The 25,260-nt window shown below is 40.3% G+C and overlaps 1 protein-coding gene across 1 annotated transcript in view; it reads left to right on the top strand.

Annotated features, from left to right (window-relative positions):
* Positions 1-25,260, top strand: part of EPB41L4A (erythrocyte membrane protein band 4.1 like 4A) — a 246,462-nt gene that overhangs the window by 146,696 nt on the left and 74,506 nt on the right. Inside the window, exons 8-10 of the mRNA XM_018562488.1 lie at positions 2,995-3,082; positions 12,304-12,392; positions 14,875-14,938. Coding sequence (XP_018417990.1) covers positions 2,995-3,082; positions 12,304-12,392; positions 14,875-14,938 — 241 coding nt within the window. The remainder of the gene's footprint in view (positions 1-2,994; positions 3,083-12,303; positions 12,393-14,874; positions 14,939-25,260) is intronic.

The following is a 25,260-nucleotide window of genomic DNA, read 5'->3' as shown; positions in this document are numbered from 1 at the left end:
TCTTTTTTTTATTTTTTATTTTTTTTAAGTGATAGAAGCTAACCCTGACTACCCCTTTCCTCTGCAAACCCAGTCATGCAGGCCTTCCACCTATGACTTTGTCTGCGCCTCCATGCCTGACTTAGCCAGCCACACAGATGAAAAGACTTTGCTATGACCTTGAGGACATAATGTTTAGATATTGTAGTGACATAAAAAATGTTCTTCAATATTTTCAAGAGGCAGCTACTAAATAAAATGAGGCATTTTGCACAATCTTTGACATTTTTCTGAACTAAAATACAGTTAATCAGGGTGCTCGAAGCTCAGAGAGCCTTTTGTTCCCTGTAAGATGGACATATAGTTTTTCTACCAATCAGTGGATTGGACTCATGAGGGATATTGAATGGCTTAGAAAAATGACAAATATTTGACACTCTTTCTGTATGCATTGTGAGAAGATAGATGAAGCAGATGCCACTTGCTGCTGCTAGGAACAAAATGCTTTGTGAAATCAATACCTTTTTATTTAGGTGCTGAAAACATGAAATTACATGAAAATGAGGCTCCAGAGAACCAAGCGTGATAACATTTACATCCAAAGCAGAGCATGTGATTCATATGAAGGGCTGCAGCCTGGTTAACAAATACTTATTTTTGGGGTATTATTCTGTGGAGTAAATCATTGGGTTCCATCGAGAAAAGTAAGTAAGGTTTGTTTAACTGATATTTTGGTTTTGGATGAATATTCCAATACTAAATCACCCATTGGCATCATACAGCTGTTGGAGACTGCACCATGAGATATCTGTCTAAGCTCAAGGCTTGATCCTCCACACCCCCATTGCCACCCACACACATATTTCTGTAACTGCTATGATCAGAAACTCGGATCTCTCAGAACTATGAGCAGCTGGTGACTGATCTGACTTCATTGACATCTACGAATATTCAAATATCAATTTCAGTTTTGGGTAAACTTGGTCTTTGAGTTTCCAGCAGACATGAGACCCTTAATGTACACTACCTGCAATTTATATCAATTCAGTTCACACCCTAGCTCAGGGGTGGGCAACTATGGCCCTCCAGCTGCTGGGGAACTACAAGTCCCATGAGGTATTGTAAGACTGAAATAGCTGTTCATTTTCTGTAGAAAGCTGACAATGCTGCTTCTTTTGCACTGAAATCCTAAGCAACGTTGTCAGCACTGCCTACGTTTTTTCACTGCTGAACTTCAGAACACCTTCCACATATGTCATTCCGATGAGGAGAGGAATGTGTGTCCTATAGTCCAGCAGAGAGAGCAATTTTCAGAGACAAAACATGGGGAAATGTGCATGAATTACAGAGATGTACTGAATATGTTTTTTCGACTTTGCCCGGACATTCAGTATACTTTAAGTTTATCAATTGTGGTTTTCTATACATGGTATTTTTCTCTCTCTTTAAATATATATCATGGCAAATGATTCCTAGAGCACTTTGGGGTTTTAAAAGAGAGAACTGCAGTCGTTTTTTTTTCACTTCGTTGTACTGACTCTTATTGAAACCTCATACAGACCCATATGATGGGAACAAAAAGGGAAGTCACTGCTCTGGCTTACTTGTATGTATAATAATCAGCTTGAACTACTGAGCTCTGTAAACAACAGGCTTTTTAGAGAAAGAAAACATAAAAAAACACTATAAATGCCCTTCTAGTATTAATTAAAAAATTTTATTTCCACCCACATACATCTTTGTCTAATCACTAAAGATAAGGCCATGAATTTATTTATTACAGGTATTTATATAGCACTGACAATTTACACAGTGCTTTTAGATAGTGTACACTCACATCAGTCCCTGCCCTCAAGGAGCTTGCAATCTAAGGTCCCTATCTCACATGCATACATACAGGGCCAATTTAGACAGGAGCCAATTTTACCTTCCAGCATGTCTTTAGAGTGTGGGAGTACCCGGAGGAAACCCAAGAAAGCACAGGGAGAACATGCAAAGTCCTTGCAGATAGTACCTGGTCGGAATTTAAACTAGGGACCACCAGTGCTGCAACGCAGAAGCGCTAACCACTACGCCACTGTGCTGCCCACTATTCTTACTTGCCCACTGATCACCATTTGGCATCTTACTTTGATAATATTTATTTATTAAAGGTATTTATATAGTGCTGACAATTTACACAGCGCTTTACACAGTGCACATTCACATCAGTCCCTGCCCTCAATGAGCTTACAATCTAAGGTCCCTATTGTACATACCGTGCTTTCCCGAAAATAAGACACTATCTTATATTTTTTTGGCTCAAAAAAACACACTAGGTCTTATTTTCGGGGTAGGTCTTGTTTTTTTTTTTTTTATGTACAACAATCCACACTTATTCATGTACAACAGTCTACATGTTTTCATGTACAAAAATATGGTGATCAGGGCAATCAGGGGTGCCGTACCTTTCCAAGAGCAATTTGCTAACCAATCGCTGGCCAGAATGAGCGAAGCACACTTTTACTATCGATTCCTCACAGGCGGAGCCGCTATAGATGAGGCATTGGCTTATGGGGCTCTGCTCCCTCTGGTGCCGCCTTGCTTCCTCTAGCGCTGGCTTCGTTGGCACCGCTGATTCTCTCCTGCCTCTCCCGCGGCTCTTCAAGTTCCCCTTTATGCCACCACCGGCCCTGGGAATGGTCACAACTAGATCTTATTTTCGGGTTAGGTCTTATTTTTTAGCAATTCCCAAAAATAGTACTAGGTCTTATTTTTGGGGAAACAGGGTACATACATACATACATAAATACAGGGTTGATTTAGACAGGAGCCAATTAACCTTCCAGCATATCTTTGGAGTGTGGGAGGAAGCTGAAGTACCTGGAGGAAACTCACACAAGCACAGGGAGAACATGCAAATATCATCAAATGTAATTGTTTTATTCAATCGTGAATTATTTTGTCTGCCTGTCATGTAGTATTGTGATATTGTTAGATGATCTGATCTAATTTCATGTTTTTTTGTTTATCTAGGGGACAGGTCCCATCTGTAGCTGAATCAAATTACTTGGGAATTGCCAAATCACTTGAAATGTATGGAGTTGACCTTCATCCTGTCTATGTAAGTCCTATTCTTCTATGTCATAAAGTACTTTATATATACAAACTGAGCACAGAAAAAGTGAAGGTTTTTCCTAAAGTAACCATTCGTATTACAAGTGGAATGTTTCTAGTTCAGGTTAGAACAAGTTTGATTAGAGGGTAGGACAAATCTCTCATCACCTGACAATCACATTGCAAGATATGCTTGTGTATGGTCATCCTTATACATCAGCCACAATGTGTTAGTTACAGGCTCTTGTGTATATTATAAAGGGGGCATGGTGAACAGCCATGTTGCATTTGCATGTATCTACTGTAGATATATGACTGTTATGGGTTACTACTGCACTACTGTATTTTATCATTGTTCTCTCCACTGCTTTATTAAATTACTGGTTTACATCAGTGTGCATGCAGCAGCACCTCTTTGAGTTGATGATCACATTATTTTAAGGTGCTATGATATGTTTTTCATATGCATTAAACATGTTTTTTTTCTGTGTTTTTGTTACAGTTGTGGTAAGAGTGGAAAATATGAGCTTTCCCCATTTAGTTAAAGCACACGATAACACTCATAATCATTAAAGCAGAACTCCAGGTAAAACTAATATTAACCCCTGCAGTGCGGTTACCCCGCACTACAAGGGTTAACTGCTCATTTTGGTCTAGGGAGGTAAAAAACAAAGTAATACTCACCTGATCCTCGGAGATGGCCGGCTCTTACAGTGCTCCTTCCAGCCTCTCTCTTTCTATGATGCAGCGATGGTATGTCCCTCGGAGTCCTCAACGTCTGTGTATGGAACATGATGACTTATGGGACCTTTAGAGAAGGCGAGAGAGGCTTCAGGGACCGATCTAAGAGCAAGCTGGCTCAGAGGATCAGGTGAGTATAACTTTTTTATTCTCCTCCCTAGACACAAGCGAGCACCTTACCCCTTGCAGTGCTACAAGGTTTAATAATAATTTTCTTCTTTTTCTTTAATGCACTGTAAAATAAGAGAATATAAACTTCAAATGGTGAGAATATTTCAGGGCTCTGGGAGGAGTCTCTTGCTATCCTTTATGATAGACTCAGCTTCATTTGTAGGTAGCTCATTATGGTTAGAAGATGCTCCAATAGGAGGTATTGAAGGCAACTCAAGCACAGATAACGGAAGAGTGCCAGACCAAAACAGAAGTCCGTAAAAAATATAAATAATTGTATTGATCAATCAGCCAACACTTTTTGGGGGCAGACACAAACCCTTTTCAACCAACCCCCTCCTCAGGGCCACAAAATAAACACAATGACGGAGTTAGATGACAGCGTGAATTGAAAAAAGAGTGAGGGGAAGATTTATTAAAAACCCCATCCCTATGTGCGATATCATATACAGTATTTAGAGTTAGTGGCTCCATACTATAATAAATACATGTGAGTAAATAAAATAGTAGTAAACTTTTTTTTTCTTTTATAATGATAATAAATACAAATCCAAACAGCTGGCGCCAACTTTCTCAGCTCAGCTTTCCTAAACATCCTGTCCAGTACAAGACCACAAAGGAAGGAGCAGTCTCCAGCAGCTGTCTATCTACTTGCTTGAAGATGGAAAAAATGAGGCAGGGGAGGAACAGAGAGCAGAGCAGTGTCCTGCCCTGCCTGCTCGTGTGCTTGTGGAGACACACACTGCTTACTAGCACACACAAGGGTGGATCCATAGGACCCTGCCACCCTAAAACAGGATATCAAGGCCACTGCTCAGGGGACCAGCTGATTCTGCAGGATATTAAAACTTTTAAACATCAAGAAGCAGCACCCATTGTAAGTGATTTAATCAGCATTTGAAATAGCTTAAAAAATGTTTGACTTTAATATCACTTTAATGCTGTTGCTGAGACATACATAATATGTTAGCACAGTTAAAATCCGATGGAATCACATGACATACAGAATATGAAGGCTGCCATAGCTAAGCACTTCATCTGAAAATGTCAGTGGTCTGGCTGTCATGTTGATCCAGCAGCTTCAATATGTTCTGTGGCTCTGACCTGGAATAAGTATGCAGATTAGCAGTCCTGATTTCACACTGACTTTTCATCTGACAGTGATGCCAATGATCTCTGATTTTACACTAGAAGAGAACATTCAAGTAGAGGAAAGGAGCAGGGCTTTGTTTTGCAAGGAACTTCATAAGAGATTGAGATTTCATAAGACATCACTAAATGCCTCAGTGCTGTGAATAATGAAAGTCTGAATTCATGCATGTCAGGGGCCCGTGTCTATCTGACTAATAATGGCGCTGTAATTATTATATGGAGCTTCTGTGATTTAGAAAAAGGAGTAATTGGACTGGAGAAACCGTTAACAATTATATATTTCTAAGCTACATTTAAAGCACAATTACCAGAAAGAGATACAATGTTATCATAAACATTTATAATGTAGAATAGACCATTATGCTGGTTTCATTGTTATTCTCGAGTATAGAATTGTCTGAGACTTACTGTATGAACAATGTTCTATGTATTGAATGTAAAATATAAAACAAGCCAGTTTTGCAGACATAACATAAAATGTGACTGGACTGAATTTAGACACATATAAAAGTAATGAAAGAAAACATAGAACATAAACCACAGGGGCAAGCTGTGCAAAAAGGTAAAATGGTTATAATTTAGTATTCAGCATTGCACAAATGAGGCTGTTATACAAGCAAAGTTATTTTAACAGAAGAGCAGAGGTGAAGAAAGACACTAAAAGGCTTCTCCTGTACTTTAACTTTATATTTTAAGCTAGAATACATCCAAATGTGATAAGGCTGCGGACATATTAGGAATTCCTGAAAAACCAACTGGAAATACTTGTGTGTGTACTGTTTTGCTTGTCAAAAGATTTGTAATACTGTATAGCCAGTCTTGTGATCCAGTCACCCCTACCAGAAAGCATAGCCAGGTGAGGGACTTCTCACTTCAGGTCCCAGCATTGACTCATTAATGGGGCCAGCCTCTGCTCATTTTGCTATCTCCTCTTGTTGTGCACATTGTTGCAGTCTTATTACTGGGGTACAGGGGGTTACAGGTGGCTGATTTAGGCCTCTTTCAGATGGGCTTTCTGATCAGGTCCAGTTTTTCAGGTAGACCTGATCGAAAACCTAATGCTAATCTATGGACATCTGGATCTAAACAGATGGGGGCGTCTGTTTACATCAGGTTACCCCTGGCTCTGGGCAGATCCGTAAAAACAAACAGATCAGAGTTCTGTTTCGCTGGACCTGATTGCGCCTGATCAGGGGTAATCTGATGTAAATAGACACAAGTCCATTTACATCCCATTCCCATAGATCAATATGGGTCCGGTAATTTCCGCTTTTTCCGCCATCACAAGATGGAGGAAAAAATTGGACGGACACGGATGTCACAACGGTGACCTCCGCTCCTATCAGAAGGGGATATGTGCACAGATCCTCTCCTGATTGGACAGTGTGAAAGTGACCTTAAAGACAGATCCAGTAACAAAAACGATGTTAAAATATTTTTACAATAGCAAACGTGAGCAAGGAATTTATCAAACCCAAGTCCCCAAAAAAGCAATGTAAAATTGATTTGCGTTGGCAGGTTAATCATAAAGTTACGGCCACGTTAACCAGAAAATATTGATGCTGCAAAATGTGTTCTGGGCATCTAAAATGTAATGGCCTCTCACAGTCTATTTGGAATGATAATAAAGATTTAAATAAAATGACCAAAATACTTACCTTTCTGGGAACAAAATGCTGATCCAGGCTTCCTCCAGTACAGTTATGTGATCTTATGATTTCTGCTGAAAGGTAGGTCCAGCAGCCCCACCCCCCTCCCCCACCATAAGATTCAGTTCCTAATAATAGATGAAAAGAGTACCTGTAAAAAAAGTTACATTAAATACTTACCTCACCTCCGTCTTTCCCATTTCAGGGTTTGACATAACTACCCTTCCAGCAAAAACTTATTGAAAAGTACCCCAAATCTCACAAGAAGGCACTGCAGTCTAGTCCAAGGGTATCTTCTTGCAAGATTTGTGCTACTCTGCATTTCCTAGGATTTTGCAGGAACATCACCCACGCCTTGGCGCAGCAGGCAGAAGATAGTGAGGGCTGAAATATGTCATTTAACTTTCCCTTTCTATAGGTACATTTTTCAAGTAATAATAGGCATTTGTTCAAGTACTGTTAGTCAGGGAGAGGGGGCCTGGACCTTATAAGCGGACCTTACATTTCACAGTTTTACATTTAAAGTCCAGTCCAAGTTCATTTAAAATCCAGCGTCAATTAGGATTTATTTTTTGGTCTTGGATAGATTAGGAAGATTAAAAGCTTCTATCAAACTTTTTTTTATTATTTTTTCGTGACCCCATTGGGGAACTTTCACCTTTTTCAGGATTTGAGCCCATTGGCGAACTTGCACCTTTTTCATTATTTTTCGTGAGCCCATTGGGGAACTTTCACCTTTTTCTTTATTTTTCGTGAGCCCATTGGGGAACATGCACCTTTTTCCCTATCCCTGTTGATGGCATGACAAGAAATGTGGGGAGAGATTGTCAACAGGACAGAAAGACAGAGACATTAATCATAACTCAACTGAGATTTCAGCCCATTATCCTGGCAAAATGTTTTGTTGCAGTCTGTAGCCTCACCAGAGAGATTTGCCATCACTTCCTGTCTTGACAAGATATTAGAGGAAATCTCTCCAGTGACACTTCCCATCTCAGTCCCAAAAAATAAAATAAGCACAAATTTGGCATGTTAAAAGTAACTGTTTTCTGTCATCCCCCATCTGTGGGTGAGCAGCACCTAACTTGCCTATTTTATCAAAGGGTCGTGGCACTAGAAAGGTTGAGAACCACTGAAATAGAGGATTTGTTGTCTCCTTTAAGCAGTGGTTCTCAAACTATGGGTCGCTGTGTGTCCTCCTCAGCCCTCTCCCAGCGCAGCAGTGTCAGTTCTCCTGCCACGCTGCCAGATGTCGCAGCAGCAGCCACGTCATCTCCAAATGTTACCATTGGGGTCACCACAACTTAGCAAATGTTACCAAGGGGTCCCGGCCCTAGAAAGGTTGAGAACCACTGCCCTAGAGGAATTGTATTGTCTCATATTCTGCTCATAAAATGTTCTAACCTTCTCACCCTCTTACTTGCAGCTGTGTGTGGATAGTCTGAAACATATGTAACAGAAATCACAGCTCTCTAGAATGGCCACATTTTACCAACAGTACACACCTACTGCAGTGAGGGGCTCCTCACCTATCTTTGTGGACATTCCTCACCTATCTTTGTGGACATTCCACGGTGGAGACTCTCGTATGAATGCCCGCTGTTTGTTCATGGCTTTTTAACCTACACAAAGAAATATTAACTTAGCTAATGTACTAACCACTAGACAAAGCCGGTATTATTTGTTCTCAAATGTTAACAATGCATACTTATCTGACATTAAAATAGTAAAAGAAAGTCCATATTTCAGAGATTCTAATGTTGCTTTTTCACATTTTGTTCATCCAATGTAAATATTAGAGGATAAAAATGTTGCAGTCGGATTTTTACTACTTACATAAAGGTGCCATTAGTAAGCTTGCAAAGCTCCCTATTCACCAGCTTCTCTTCCCCATAATCCTTTTTTTGTCTTCCATAACTCCTCCTTGCAATCTTATTAAGGTTTGTCCACATGCCTTTTTCCTTTGCTTTCTAATGATACTGGTAGTTATGTTACAAATGTTTTTAGCAGGTTAAAAAACCTAAAGTGGCAGTAAAATGTAAGGTCCTCTAGACTTGGCTGTGCGCACTCCCCCTTTACAAGTTATCTTATGCTAGTAGGTGTAGGGGTGGGCATATTAAAATTAAATTCAGGAGCCAGTGTGTTCAATCCATGAGCCAGCAGGATTTGTTAGGAGCCAGCTCTACTGACACCAACCAGGTGCCAGCTCTAATTTTTATTGAGCATTGGATGCTTAGCTCCTGGGATTTGTCCGGCCCTAGCGTAATATGTACCTATTGAAAAGAAACAAATGTTAGAATTATGCTTACCTCGTCTTCTGCATCGTTGGGTGACTATCCTCCTGGGAAAATTTATGTGCAGAGCAGGTATAATCTCGCAAGAAGACACTGCAATCTTCAGCTGTGTGAACCTTGGGTGAAAACATACTTTTAATTACCACTGGGTTTGTTATATGCCTAAAAGTAATTACAATTTGCTATATTCCTGGTCTTAGAAGATGTTAGCGCCCAGAGAGTTATATGATATCTTTTCACTTGGTGTTTTTTAAGGGAGACATTGCCCATCTATGGCCATCCTGTAGAATATAATTGCTAAACACTAATTTCGTTCATTGGGGAATAACAATTTTTAGCAAGGACTGCCTTGGCACCAGTGTTAACAATTGTTCCACTGTGATTCAGTTTAATCAAATTGCAAGTGCTAAATTATTCTATAGCTGAACTGGTTCACTTGTAACGTGTCAATGAATTCAAAGAAATGAATAACTTCCACTAATAGACTGCTTTTTTATTTTATACTTGATCTCTTAGTAGCATACTAGTTCTGTGAATATTCAAATGATATTAATATATAACAATTAAAATACATCTTTCCATCTAATAGAAAGAGGGTAGAATAAATGTATGCCATGTATTCAATTACAGATATGAAGCTTCCTCTTAAGTAAATATTTCCATTTCATTACTATTATCTCAAGGATTTTCCTCTGTTGCCACTGTTACTGCTTCTTTAACCTCATTTAATTCTCTATAGACCGTGAATTTGAAGAGAACATCATTTTTAGGTATTCATAAATGAATGCAGATTTTATTCTTCGCTGAGCATCATATGAATAGCACTGTATATTATACATTTGCTTAGCTTAGTGAATATGCAGAAAAGCTGCAGCTCTGAATAGGAATGATAATGAAATTAATGCTATGGCTTATATTGATGAATGGTAGACACAGTTACTTTACGCTCTTAATTGCCGCTGGGTATATTCTATGCCTAAAAGTAATTAAAATATGTTACATTCCTTTTATGTTAATCATTTTTTATTGCTGATCTCACTGTAATGCTAGCTTTGGCATATTTTTATATAGTAAAATAAGAGAGTTTTCCTCTTTTTGCCCATCCGCTGCGTCTATCTCCATTGACGGATTCTCTGTTTGTCTTACAGAGAATGCATCAAGAGGAGTGAGTCATGGCTGCTTGGCTTTGTAATGACTGGGGGCAGTGCCATAAACCATAAGTGTGTATATCTCACTACTGGAGTTGCTGGTTGGTTTCACTTACTGGAATTCTCCCAAAATTCTAATTAAAATTTTGGGTAAACTTACTGTTCAAAGAGGAAATGTCTACTTTATACAGGTTCCGAGAGTTCCTTCTCACATCAAGTGGTAGCTAGTTTTATAGTAAGTTAGCATTGCCCCTTGTTGTGGAAGTCTGCAGATTCTATTGGGCTTTATTCCTAAACATTGTAGGAAGAGCAAGTTATTGTTGTGCTCATTACAATAAATCAAGCAGGCAAAGAGCTATGGGAAGGTCACATAGGATCCTTCCTAAAGCTGGCTATAGACTGTTTGAATTCTGATAGTGGGTGGCCCTGCTGACTCAACAAACATCAAAGGAGTGAGGCCAAAAATTGTTGGCTGAACGGTAACTGTAGCCTATTGCAGTCACTGTTTAGGTATTCTGACAGTCGCTAGCAGAATACAATATCTTGGGGGTTGTTGTTGGTTTTGTCCAGCCTGCGGACTGAATTATGTTAGTGTATGGCTACCCCCGCACCTCAGGGGTTAAGTGCTCGTTTTGTCTTGGGAGCTAATAAAAGTTATACTTGTACATGTACTGATTGTATTACTGACTGCACTATGTCTTTTGAGCTGTAGATGGCAGTGTAGTGCAATGTTAGTCTCTCTATATGCATGCTTATCTATGTACACAGGAAGTTTTGGTATCTATATGTTTTCCTGTACAATGCTGTATACATACATATAATGTCCTTCTAAGCAAACAAAAAAACATAAACACAGAGTGCCACCTCTAAGTGTTTTATTAAGTGAAAAGTGAATAAAAAGCCATCAAATATACTCACAAGAGTATGATGTACTCTTGTAATGCTTTGATCATTCCTTTACATCTGCAGATCTACACTGGCTGTACATCGTACTCTTGTGAATATATTTGATTGCTTTTTATTCACTTTTCACGTATTAAATTACACTCAGAGGTAGCGCTCTGTGTTTATGTTTTTTGTTTGCACGATCGACAGGAATCCCTGACCATATGAGCAGAAGCCCCTTAAATGTTTTTACCAGTGTGACATGGCTGGAGGACCACAGAGGCTCTACTAGCGCTGAGATCAAGAGAATGTATATAGTAAAGACAATCTGGACCATCTAAGCAAGTAAAACTTAATTCAGCATTCCTCAAGATTCATCTAAACACATAACCAACAATACTCACCCGAACCGTGATCCCAGCTGGCTCCTACGCTACTTCCTCAAGCCTGTCTCCTCCTCCACTCTATACACTGTATAGAACGTGATGACTCACAGGACCTTAGACTGCTGCAGCGGTGGGGGAGCGAGGCTGAAGGGACTGGTTTAAGAGCAATAGAACAGTAGAAAGGCATCATGGCACACTCACAAACTAGCATGTAAAACAACTTGTCTCACCACTAAGGACAATGACAGAGGTTTGGATACACGTCTTCTGCAAAGGATGTGTAAGCCGCACTGCCGCGCCAAGGCACCTCTTATAGTGCGGTCCTAACTCTAAACTATGAGAGTCTCCATCTTGGAGCACATGGGGCAGAAGCGGTGGGGGAGCGAGGCTGAAGGGACTGGTTTAAGAGCAAGTCGGGATTGTAGTTCTGGTGAGTATAACTTTTTTTTTTAAAGCTCCCTAGACAAGACAGTACTTAACCGGTGCAGTGCGGGGGTAGCCCCACTACAAGGGTTAAGATTAGATTTGCACGGAATTCTGCTTTATGAAGTTTTAAAGGACTTGGAATTCCCAGTGTCTGTGTCTGTTTTTCTTTATTTTTTTTAAAATATAATATACAACTAAAAGATCTTATACAGTTTTTTATATGAGACATAGGAAACTACAAGTCATGTGGATTTATTTTATGAATGTCAGTTGCATTATCTTGAGCAATTTAGATGAGTTCATTGCAGTGCTGTTGTACTGGAAGAATCATGTTTTTATCCTGTTTTAATAACCTGTAATTATGTATTTTTTACAGGGAGAAAACAACTCTGAATATTTTCTAGGCCTAACCCCTGTGGGGCTGGTGGTATACAAAAATAAAAAACAAGTTGGGAAATATTTTTGGTAAGTATACATGTAAGAAAAACATATTAATTGTTTCTTGTGACAAAGTACAGTGCAGCCTACTCTATCATACTTATATCCTGTGTCACATGTTTTCAGTGTCCTTGCCGTGCTTGCACAGTGTCTCAAACCTCGGAAAATGTCTATGAGGATGTACTGTGCAGAGGGAGGCAGGACACTGAAGACTTGGGGCACAGGATATAAACTAACACTGGAGGCCGCATTTATCAAAATAAGTATGCATCTGGGGAGGGCGTGCTAGGGTAGGTTAGGTCATGGAAGGGGGCAGAAAGGATAAATGCATTTAGTTTTAAAACCAAACAGACGAGCAGCTAAATACAAAGCTATGCATAAGCCCAGTTTTCATGGCAAAATGTTTGACAGCGAGATATATAGGAAGACAAGTGTGTATGACTTCACATCATAGTGGTTTTAAAACGTTTTGAATCAGACACAAATGCATGTGTTTTGCAAACTTTTTGGCTTAGTGAATTAGCCCAATAGAGAAGCAAACTTAAGACATGGACATCTCCATTTCCATAGGTGAAATGAGACTTGCATATCACAATCATTATACAAATCCATATATATGCATTCGGCATAAATTCACCAATGCTTGTTTCCTGATTCCTGTCAGCAATAAACAGTGTTCATTCAAATGAGCTGCGCAAACTGAGATTTGTCTGATGTATACATTGATATTCACCCCTTTCTCTGCAATTCACCTGGATCTGCTGATCGATTGGCTTGTTCTCAGCATGCAGGCCGGACCCCAGTCTCTACCCAGAATATGGTTGGGCATATTCATGGCCACATATACAGTATAGCTATATAAATGCTTAGCCCCCAGCAGCTAGAAGTTTGATTTGCAGCACCAAGTTTGCAGCACCATTTGTTTGGCTTTTCTGTTTCTGCTGCTTTAGAACGGAATACAGATATTTATTTTGTGAGATAGCAGCAGCATTTCAACATCAAGGCAGGCTGCTCCTTACATAATCTTCTGGACATGTCTGTTGTTCAGGCTGCACCTGCTCCTGTAACTTTTATATCTACACTGATATCATATCACAGAAAATGCTTGACAAAAATTTCGGACATTTTCGTACAGAACCCTTAACACTCAAGAGTAAGGTACAGGAGGGAGGAGGGGCAGCGCCACACTCAGCTTTAAAGGAGAACTATGAGGTGAGTGATTTCCACTCATCCTCATAGTTAGAGCCGACGTGCGACATTAAAACTGTCACATATCTGCTCTATAGATCGGGAAGTGAGCGAACACATACTGTCGCTCGCTCACTTCCCGATCATCTCCCTGTTAGTCACGGCTCCCCACAGGTATTCCCCCCTCCCCTCTCCGATCCTTGAGCGCTGACTGGAGGAACGCATGGGGACGGGCACAGCTGGCTCTGTCTCTAGATAGGCGGAGCCTGCTGTCAATCAGCCAGCTGAGCTTTGGGTCACGGGAGGAGGTTAGTATATGTCCTCCCATGAACCTAAAGAGAACTATGGGATAAAAAGGTTATCCCATAGTTCTCTTTTAGGTTTAGTCTGGGGAATGTGCATAAAAAGTGTCTTTTTTGCAGACACACTGCTATGCCATTCATTCGTTCCTGCACCGCTAGACACGCATGCCAAAGCACAAGCATAGAGGTGAATTTATCAAAACTGGAGCAGACACAATCTGGAGCAGATTTGCACTGCAACCAATCAGCTTCTCTGTCTCATTTTCAAATCTTACCTGAGCAAACTGAAGAGAGATGCTGATTGGTTGCCATGGGCAACTGCTCCAGATTCTCTCTGCTCCAGTTTTGATAAATTCCACTCATAGTACAAATGTGGTGTTTTGCTGCAATGGGCAACACATTGACAACAATGTTCTGCCGAAACACATCACACCTTAATGAGCATAAAACCTGCATATCTTCATGCGTACTGTGAGCTGTCGACACATACAGGTGTTATCCAGGGCTTAAAGCAGGACTCTGGGGCAAAACTGTTTAACCCTTGCAGTAGGTCTACCCCCACACTGCAAAGTTCTTGTTTCCAAGTAGACTTGTTTTTAGACTGGTCCAGCATCTCTTCCCCTCCGCTCCAGCTGTGTAAGGTCCTAACATACCTCTTGTATATAGACAGTATTTGTTTATTACAAAGGTCAGCTGGAACAATAAAAGGTAAAACCTGCATATCATTTCTTCTGACTATAATTCTAGATCTACTGATTCATTTGACGTATGGTTTTAAACAATGGTAACTGCTTACATATTCTTTTCATCATAAGCTTAGGTTTAGTTTCTTGGGTATGTGACAGATCTGCTTTTAAACACAGCAGTGTGATTGTTTTCTAAAGGTCTTTTTATTACAGAAGCCAATATACAAAATCAAATTTGACCAGAGCTTACATTTCAGTTGTGTGTTTATGCCTTGTATTATGAATATTTTATTTGATGCGACTATTTACTTAGAAATGTGATTTTCTTTGTAGGCCTAGAATCACAAAAATACATTTTAAAGAGACACAATTTGAACTAAGAGTCCTTGGAAAAGATGTAAGTGAAATAAATGTACATCCAATACATAATATGATATGCATCAGTGTTTTAATTCCTTCTTCATTGTGCTGTAAATGTATAAATGATACCACCAAATTTTGTTTCAGCAACGTTTTCTCATTATGTGTAGAAATAAATATTTTTCTTATTTATCTTGTTTTTGCAATAGTTTGAATTGGAAGGATAGATGTTTACTATATAATTGATAATTGAGCTATGTATGGGAGAATGAGTGTCAAATGATGTGTATAATAATGATTTAGGCCCCATTTATACTCGCTAATGCGCTAATCACATGAGGTTAATGAATTCCCCTGTGGGACTTATGTGATCACCTGCGGATGAGAGATGCTGTACAATGCTAAAGACAGGTGATGCTATACAATGCAACGTCAGCTGCCACCACCCGCAGCTGTTCACAGGCCATTCGTATGTAATCGGGCATGCTGCAGTTACCTGTGGACAACTGCACCTGGGTGCAAACAGTCACAGAGCATGTGCTATTACATGCGACCAGCCTGCGAATTGCTGCATTGTATTGTACCGCATCACCTTTCTTTAGCTGATCACACGAGTCTCATGGAGGATTTTGGGAGACTCACGAGCTTGGCCCCATTCACAAGTATGAATAGGGTCTGATTGTCATAAAAAAATATAACGTTTGTCAAGACAGAAGCTGCATTCACTTGTCAGGCTGTGGTCATTTGTGACAATGGGCAGGTCCAGCAGCTACTACTTGTATGAAATGCATTTTTTGCAGTGCAGCTTCTATATAATTCTTGAGAAAATTAGTTTTTAACTGGGTCTCTTCTAAACAATCTTGAATGTCCTCTAAATTGTGTTGATGGTTATTTGTATGAGCTGTCAGTCAGGGCTATGCTGTTACCTAAATATAATATATAACATTTCTCTTGCATCATTTTTTTTATAGCCATTGAGCTGAAAGTTGCAGATGTTACTAAGAACCCAAAAGTTTATAAAAAGTGAAATGTATTTATCACAATGACATTTCATAATGCTTACACTTTTTATAGGGAGACACCCCCTAACACAGCCTTTCTTAAAGTGACATTAAACCCTCAGATTTTTTAACATAAAACAATACTGTAATGTGTGCCTTACTGTAATCCATGGTAGTTTCCCTTCTCTTTGCTGCTCTTCCTTTTAAATCTGTATCTGTTCTCATGCTGGGCAGAAATTCTGTTTTGCAGCAGACTGCCTTGTCTCTGGAATGGATACATGGTGTCTGTGTGTAGGTTTGCAACCTGAGCCAGCACTACAGGAAGAGGCACTCAGCTGCAAAGGGAAGTTCTCCCCAAGCTTGAGAAGACATGAGGATTTAAAAGGAAGAGCAGCAAAGAGAAGGGAAACAACCATGGATTACAGTAAGGCACACATTACAGTATTGGTTTATGTTAAAAAATCTGAGGGTTTAATGTCACTTTAAGTATCTCTATCTCATAATAAGTATCGTTATCAAATTAACAATTTGTTTTACATGGTCTGAGTCTATGTAACTTGTTAGTTGTTCATTATTTCAGAATTTTTTTTTAGTGGAGTTCCTTGGATAAAAGCTTTGTTTTTTCCCTTATCTTTATCTTATTTTTTCCTATCTTTAATTTGAGCTTGAAGAGCTGCTGGTGAAATTTCAGTAATGTGTTTAAATTGTGAACTTTCTAACTCTATACTACTTCCTGGGCTGTGGGAGGGGCGATTCCATCATTTTACTTCCTGAACTACATGGAGTGTTTCCAGTTATATAACAAATATGATCTATTCCTTTGAATCACCTAACTATACTCAAATTTCACTGTACAGATGTAAAAGCAATTTACAATATCACTATTTCTTTTATTAGGCAGAAAAGCCTTTTCTGTGCCCCTCTCTGATTACGTTTAGGGGTCTGACTTTGTCTGACTTTATGGCTTAAGCTGGCCATACACTTATGGTTTCCATGCTTGATTTCCCCTTACCCCATGCCAGGCTATTTCATTCTGACATATACGTTTGTGCTGCTGTCAGAATACCCAAACAGTGAATGCAGCTTATGGCATTTGTGGCGTTGGCTGCACTCATTGCTCTGGACCAGTTTATAGTAACAATGGTGGATTATGTCTGCACAAAATGTATCAGTACAGCCTTTGTAGTCTCCATCTAGGTGAGATGGTGACAGCACAGGAGCATAATTGGAAGACAGGTGTCACCCCATAACAGGAACTGCCTAAACATGGACCTTAAAGGAGAATTATGGGGGGAGTTAAAAACACTCATCCCCATAATCCGAGCTGACCTGTGACAAAGAAGCTGTCACAGGTCGGCTCTACTGATCGGGAAGTCAGCGAACACATACCGCCAATCGCTGACTTGCTGATCCTCTCTCTGCAGAGAGTAATTACTGTTAATCACAGCTCCCCGCAGGGATTCCCCCCTCCCCTCTCCGTTTCTCCAGTGAAAGGACAGGGGAGGGGGTGGGCAGAGTCAGCTGTCAATCAGCCAGAGGGGTGGATCTCAACAGTTTTGTCAGGATCCGTTCCAGCTGCGGCACTCTTAGCATATAGCGGGCAATAGCCCGCTATATACTAAGTTTTGGGTCACCGGAGGACACAGTATATGTCCTCCCGTGACCTTGAGGAGAGTTATAGGGAAAGTTTGCCCTATAGTTCTCCTTTAATGGCAGGATCACAAGGTGTTATTTGACTAAAGGATGCAGTTTTAAAAAGATTCAAAACAACTTTTGCAATCATACTGACATTAAAGCTGAGATTTTAGTGACTGGACTTAGTGCTATTTTGACATAGACCAGGGGACTTTAAAATTTTCAGTACAAGGGCCACATCATATATTGTACTAATATTTGCAGTCTGAAAAAGTGTTATAAAGGCATGAATTACATTAAAATGAATGTATAAGTCCCCATATATCCAGGAGTGCCCAGCTGTGTCCCCCCTTAAATTCATGTGTGCCCAGCCGAGTCCCCTCTTACCTTTCAGGTGGCATATTGGGAGGGCGGAGGTCAGTAGGTGAGGTAGTTCTGGATGAAGGAAGTCCGGTCCGGCTATAAATGCCAGGGGCAGATAGTTAATGTAATTGGTTGCTAGGGGAGCGGGGGTAATCTGCAATGGGGAATGGGAAACGGCCACGGCTAGATGCCTGACAGTGAATGCACCAGTCTTAATATTACAACACATAGACTCACGCATCCACTGCCAGTCAACCTGGGTTGCTGTGGGCCGGGTAAAATCTTGTAGCTGGTCAGATGTAGATTGGCAGCCCCTGTCAGAATGCAGTGCAAACAGAGGAGGATTTTCCCATCAACGCTCGAAGTGTTGATGAGGAATCTGTTCTGTGTTTGTAAGTTCAGCCCACGGGTTGACCAAAAATGTGTATACCACACTTTAGGCAATCAAAGCTAGCACATGACAGTTTTGGGGTTTTTTGCCCCCAGAAAAATTGTATCATCTGTATTACAGAAATCTTCAACACAAACAGGGTTCATCATGAGAGCCTGGTTTGTTCATTCAGATACTTTAACACACCATGTTTTGCCTCATTTTGTGCTGGATGCAACATTTGTCATACTGTAAAACTATAAAAACTCATGTAGCAATGAACAAGTTAATAGGAAGAAAATCCTATGTTTTCCTTGTTGTCCTGTATACTGTAATCATAATAGAGAATAGATTGAAATGGAAATTTTATCTACAGCCATTTAGAAAGCTCGGAATGAAGAGAGGCCTATTTGTGACTGCAGAGTACATGGCAAAGTGTTGCAGCCTGGAGCTTTTTATAATAAATTCATAAATGACATACAGATGTGACAGGGCTTCTGCAGTAAATTGTGTATAAACAAATCACTCACTGGTAAACAGAAGTGCTTGTGATTGAGGGCGGCGTGATGGGAAGAAGAAGAGACAAGCTGATTCTTCATGCTTATGTCTGTAATTGCTTATGCTAGCTGTACATGGGCAGAACTTTATTGATAAGACATTTCGAATGTAGGGTCTCTAAAAAATGAAGAAGCATCAATTCTAGCTGTGTTTCTCCTTCCAACAAAAAATTATTTTTCTCCATCATAATAGATGTGCAGTAAGGGAAAAGAACCCGTGCTTTGCCCATGAAAAAGTTTTGGCTGGATGTCTACTTTAAACACAAGCAGTCATCTAATGCCACAGGTAAAGATTAGGGATGAACTGGCCGGCACAAATGATGGTGGGTGGTTGGATTGTGTCTGCAGATCTGACCCCCTCCTGTGACACACCAGCGATTGCTCCCTCTTGGCTAGGAGAGCTCTGCTCAGCCTAATGTCTATGACACAGTCATTGGCTGCAAATTGTCAGTGAAAATTTCTGTAAAGGCAAAGGAATCAGCTTTATTTGCTGGCCCAAACACTTTAAAATCTTCTTTGCCAGTGAGGAGCAACATCACAATTCTCTGGCCAGCAAGGGAGCAATGCCACAGAGATGAGTGGTTTCTGTGCCCTCTCTAGCAACTGCTAGTGTGTCATAGACCTAAGGCTGTCATAGACAATCAATCTAATAATCTCAAAGGGGCAATAGTAAGAGAACTGCCAATTACTACTGAATCCCTTGGACCTGGTGGCACTTTTCGCATAGTGATCCAGGTATCTTCATGGTGGAGTATTTCTGCAATGAGTGAATGCTCTTGTTATTGTTTAGGTGTTAAACCCTGCAGAGTTCAGATATTGCTGGTGATGTCCATGCCAGTTGCATCTCTTATAAACTTTAGGCTGTTTGTGGCCGCCCTTGTCTAAAAACTGGCTATCCAAAGCAATAATAAAATTCATACCACATTATTTAAAATATTGGGAGGGGAATTTATCAAAACTGGAGCAGCTGTGCATGACATCCAGTCCGCTTCTCTCATCAGTTTCTTCAGTTAAGATTTGAAAATGAAAAAGAGAAGCTGATTGGTTGCCATGCACAGCTGCTCCAATTGTTGTCTGCTCCAGTTTTGATAAATTCCCCTCAGTATGTTTATGAGTACATTTTACTACCAAAAAAGGCTTTTTTTTAGGGCTGTGGAAATGAAAGATTAATTTGTCGATGAATCGTTAAACTTTTTGATCGATTAAAATTATTTTGATCGCTAATGAAAACACTCACCTCTCCGCCGGCTTCCGGGAGTCCCGTCTATGTCCGTGACGGCTAACGAAGGGAAGAGGGGAGGAGTCCGGTGACGTCAATGTCCGTGACGTCACCGGACTCCTCCCACCTTCGTTAGCCGACGGAGCCACTTGGGCCGGTGAGTTTGGCCAAGAAATTTTCTGCATGAGCGCCAGCCAAGGCATTGGCCTATACACATACAGCACAGCAATGAAGTAATAAAATGAACTAGGATCACACTAATCCAGCACGTTATTATTCTGAGTTGCCCCACTCAAGCGGCGGCCATATTGAGTGGGGACGAGAGATTAATAACGTGCTGGATTAGTGTGATCCTAGTTCATTTTATTACTTCATTGCTGTGCTGTATGTGTATAGTAGTTGGATCTGTATTGCGTTATAATTAATCAAAATTAATTAAGAAAAATTTCGATTAATCGAACACAGAAATTTTAATCATTACCAGCCCTACTTTTTTTTTACATTTAGTTGCCATTAAAAGGTACATTAGGCATGGTACACATTGGTTTCTTCTCTAAGGGCTGTAACTAGAGTGTTATTTATTGACAGTTCAGATAGAACTATGCAAATTGCTGAAACAAAAATTAACAAAGATGAACAAACAGACTGTGAACCTGAGCAGCTTCAACACCAATTACTATGTGTTCACTGGCTCTATATCTAAACTGCAGCAACATTTTGTTATCTTGCTTAAAGTTCCCCCCTGTGACCTTCACTTGTGTCTGTTCCACACCCAAATAATACATCTTTGAAATAGTTCTACTGTCTTTAACCTGAGCTAAAGGCTGTTTGCCTGGGGATTAAGAAATGAATTATTTGGCTTTATAGAAATTAACACAGATCTGTCTGGCACATACCAAGATCAGCAAATAGCACAGTAGGAATGAGGTATGTTGCAAGGAATTAGTGAGGACATCCTGCTTGGCAGGGTGCTTCATTGCTGTGCACTTAACACTGGCAACTCTTTTTGCCTGTAATGCTCGAGTGCTGTTACATTAATGGGGATAAATAATTAGTTTTGTAGCTTCTAGACTACCCCAGGTCAGCTTAGCACCTCACTCAGCAAGGTTAAATCAGCTCTGTTTTTGTATATGAAATAATAATTTACTCTGCATATATTCGAGGACAAATATAATATTATAACAATGGCTGTAGAGCCTGTTGTTGGTGCATGTAAAGAGTTGCAGAGGGGAGTGCAGAGAGCAAGGACAAGGTTCTTTACACTATAGGTATCAATCATTTTTGGTCAATGCAATGTACTTATTTACTTGTGTGTATATAAAGAAATTCTGTTCCTTTTACTCTTCACAAATTTACTCCAACTACAGGGTCTGACCTCTCACTGAACTTGACCTCCACTGGTATTGTCAGTGTCTATATGTCTTATACAGGAGACAATGGGATCTGGGGCCTATAAGCTGATGTCCTGTGTTTTGTGCTATTTCATTCAGTGCTTATTTATGTCTTTGTCTGTTTACCCCACTCCTTTATTTTATATAACCATTGACAGTAGGGATGTTCAGATATCAGTTCACATGCCAGTACCAATACTTGGCATATTCACAAGAACTACCAGGGTTGCAGAGGTTGCAGCTGGAATCTAGTTCTGGTGCTCCACCACTGTCCTGAAATCATTAGTCTGTATTGTTTTAGAAACACTGTCACATGACAATAAGCAACAATGTATCAGTCCTTGTATCTGTGAGTACTTGGACAAGTATCAGTACTTGTACTTGAAAAAATGGTATCAGTGTGTCCCTTATATATATTTATAAAAAACAAATCATACATCAAAACAGGGATGCACAAATCCCAGAAGCTTTGTATGCTCCTTACAAATGATGGCTGCCTCCTAACTTTTGAATTTTTCTCTAGTCTAGTCTTGGGGCTGGAAAAGTATCTGTACATGTACTTGTACCGAGTACGGTACTTGGTATCTGAACATCCCTAAATTACAGCAATCTACTGTGATGGGCAAGACCTGTATGTGGGAAGCCATAGAAAATTATTACCTTTACTTATACAGCACCAACATATTCTGCAGCAATCGTTAAGACAAGACAAGTAAGAAACACTGACAAGCATCATTGTCATACAGAAACGGTAGGTGAGGAGGACCCTGCCCAAACGAGCTTACGGCCTAAGAGGAAGGGGACCAAAGACACAGAGGTGGGGAAGGGGAGACTACAGATGTATATCAAATAAATTGGGAGGGGATTTGGGAGTACTGTGAAACAGGAGCAGAAGGGAAGGTTGTATAGGGTGAAAAATCAAAAGGAGAGCTGATACGCTTCTCTAAAGAAGTGCATTTTAAGGGGATTTTTAAAGCCCTGTAGGGATGGTGAGAGCCTGATGTGGCGTGGGAGAGAATTCCATAAGGTGGGTGTAGCCCTGGTGAGGTCCTGTAGACGAGAGTTGGGTGTGCAGGTGAGTGAGCAGGATAGCTTCAGGTCATTAGTGGATTGAAGTGGGCGATTTGGAGTATGTAATCGTGTCCTCGATTATGCAGAGCTTTTTAGGTAAGGGTGAGAAGTTTGAAGTGTATCCTAAAAGAAACAGGAAGCCAGTGCAAAGATTGACAGAGGGGGTGGCGTGTGGGAGTAGCGGGAGGTAAGGTAGATGAGTCTGGATGAAGCGTTCATGATGGATTGAAGGGGGGCAATCTGGGCAAGTTTTAGGATGACAAGAAGAAGGTTGCAGTAGTGAAGTCGGGAATTGATAAGCGCATGAACAATGATTTTGGTGGTTTCCTCAGTGAGAAAAGGTCGAATTCAATTGATGTTTTTCAGATGAAAATGGCATGATTTAGTTGCAGAGTAAATGTGAGTGGAAAAGGAGAGGTCAGAGTCAAAAAGCACGCCAAGGCAGCGTGCCTTCGGAATAGAGAAAATGGTAGCTCTATCAACCTGAAAAAGAGGCACATGGGGTAACTTCAGAGGGAGGAAACACGAGGAGTTTGGTCTTAGATAGGTTTGAGGAAGCGGGTAGTCATCCATTTTGAAACAGGGGATAGCCAATTAGGCAATCAGTTACATGAGCCAACAGATTGGGGGAAAGATCCAGTGAGGAGAGGTAGAACTGAGTATCATCAGCATAGAGGTGGTACTGAAAGCCGTATGATGAGATAAGGTTACCATGAGAGGCAGTGTAGAGTGAAAATAGAAGAGGACCCAGTAGAGAACCTTGTGGGACTCCCAACAGAGAGAGGTACAGAGGGGGAGGGGGAGCCAGAGGAGGAAACGCTGAAGTAACAGCCTAAGATAGGACACAATTTTAATGTCTTTTATACTAACAAAAGTTCAGAGCTTTTGGATTACCTAAATAATTGTCCCTTTCAACCCTCAATCTGAAAGGCTCTTAAATTACATGCAAGGCAGGACTGCTTGTGGGATAACATGTTTCCTCTCCCAACAAAAGAAAATTTACTCAAGTGTCTGTTTATATGGGTTCCCTTGCTTATTTTGGGGAAGTCCATGTTAGTGGTTTATAACCCGTTTACACAGTTAGCAGCTATGTGAATGAGATTTGCAGAGTGTTATGGCCACTAGAAGGACCTGAGGAGCATAGGAAATCCCTATCCACCTAGTGGCCATAATGTTCTGCAAAAACAACAGTTTTGTAAATCACCACCTTTGTCTAAAATGAAAACTGGTGCCCTCACCAAGTGATTACCTGGAATGTTGGAATGAATATGTGAATGAATGGGTGAGACTTGAAATTTATATCAGCATTGTAGTCTAGGTGGATAGTATAGCTTGCCATCCTTTATTCCATATGCTACTATATGGCTATTTCATATTCCATATGCTTCCAGTGTTAATTACATTCAGATTGTATCTATATAAAGCCAGTTTGGTGAGATCCGACATATTTGATGTTTCTGTTAGTATTAGATTGCGCTGTCTCTCTTTGTTCTGATGGTACAAGGTGATCACCTATAAGGGGGAGGAGGGTAACAGTAATGCTTTCTGCTTGTTTACATGAATCACTCTACCCATTTTTTAGTTAATCGTCAAGCCCTGAGCTGTTAACCTGGCAGTTCATGCTTCCCTGCACAAACTATGCCTGGCATGTGTGATGACATTCCTTAAAAGGCAAACAGTTACCAGAATTACCTGTTAGTAAGGACACTGAATTACTTACAGGTGCCTTTACAATTGGCCCACAGCAATGGCTGGGCGCTGTGTGCAGAAACTCAAAAGATCTTTTGTGAATGGATGGAATGCTGCCATAATGTTCCAATGTTAAAATGCTTGCAGTGTTCTTCGATTTTTTTTATGAGGAGTTTTTAAAATGACACTAAACTCAGAAGTTAAACCTTAAAAATGCATTCAAGTACCCTAACTAATAACAAAAATGTACCTTTTTTGTATATCACTCAGCTGTAGATCCTCAAATCATCCCTGAATTGGTGCTGACACTGTCCTTCTTTCTGGAGGGGGGATACTTTTGTTCCCCATGGTCCCTGTGTGTGTTTTAAAGTAGCCACCACTCCAAGCTCACTCCTGTGATGAACTACAATCTCACATTTAGTTTACTAATTTGTATTGAGATTGTAGTTGATCATGGGAGTGAGCTTGGCCTGGTTTTCACAAGATTTGTGAAAACCAGGCTAGCATCCATGGACGCATAATATCACAATGCTAAGCCTCAATTTTTATTTCTATTAAAGGAAAATCTGGATGTTTTTCCCCTTGCTATTAGTTCGTTTCCAGGTGTCATTTTTCACAAATTCTGACTGTTTGCTGTGAACAAAGTATATTATTTTATTTGAAAGAGTTTACTACTTATTATTTCTATTCTACCTAAAGAGTTGCTAAATTTTTCAAATGCAGTTTTCATTTACTGTTTTTTGAGGTTTCAGGTATGCTAACTAAGTGTGCCCATACATTGTGTGAATTTTGGCCAGTTTTTGAGCAACGCCCGAAATTCGCACAGTGTGTGCCACTTTTGGTTGGCATCCCTCGATCAGCTAATCAAAGGAGCTGGCCAGGAAATCTTTGTACAATCATAGCTGGCAGCCTATGAGTCGCTGGCTCTGTTCGGGTATTCTGACAGCTGCCTTTGGCCACTGTCAGAATACAATGCAAACAGCGGGATTCCTCGATCAGCAAACTCCTAAGTGTTGATGGAGGAATCTGCTCTATTTTTCTTGTTCAGCCCGCATGTTGAATG

Source organism: Nanorana parkeri, unplaced genomic scaffold, assembly GCF_000935625.1.
Source record: "Nanorana parkeri isolate BGI_ZX_2015 unplaced genomic scaffold, ASM93562v1 scaffold580, whole genome shotgun sequence".
NCBI classification, from domain to species: Eukaryota; Metazoa; Chordata; class Amphibia; order Anura; family Dicroglossidae; genus Nanorana; species Nanorana parkeri.
Note: the sequence above shows the minus strand (reverse complement) of the source record. Positions and strands in the feature narration are given on the sequence as shown.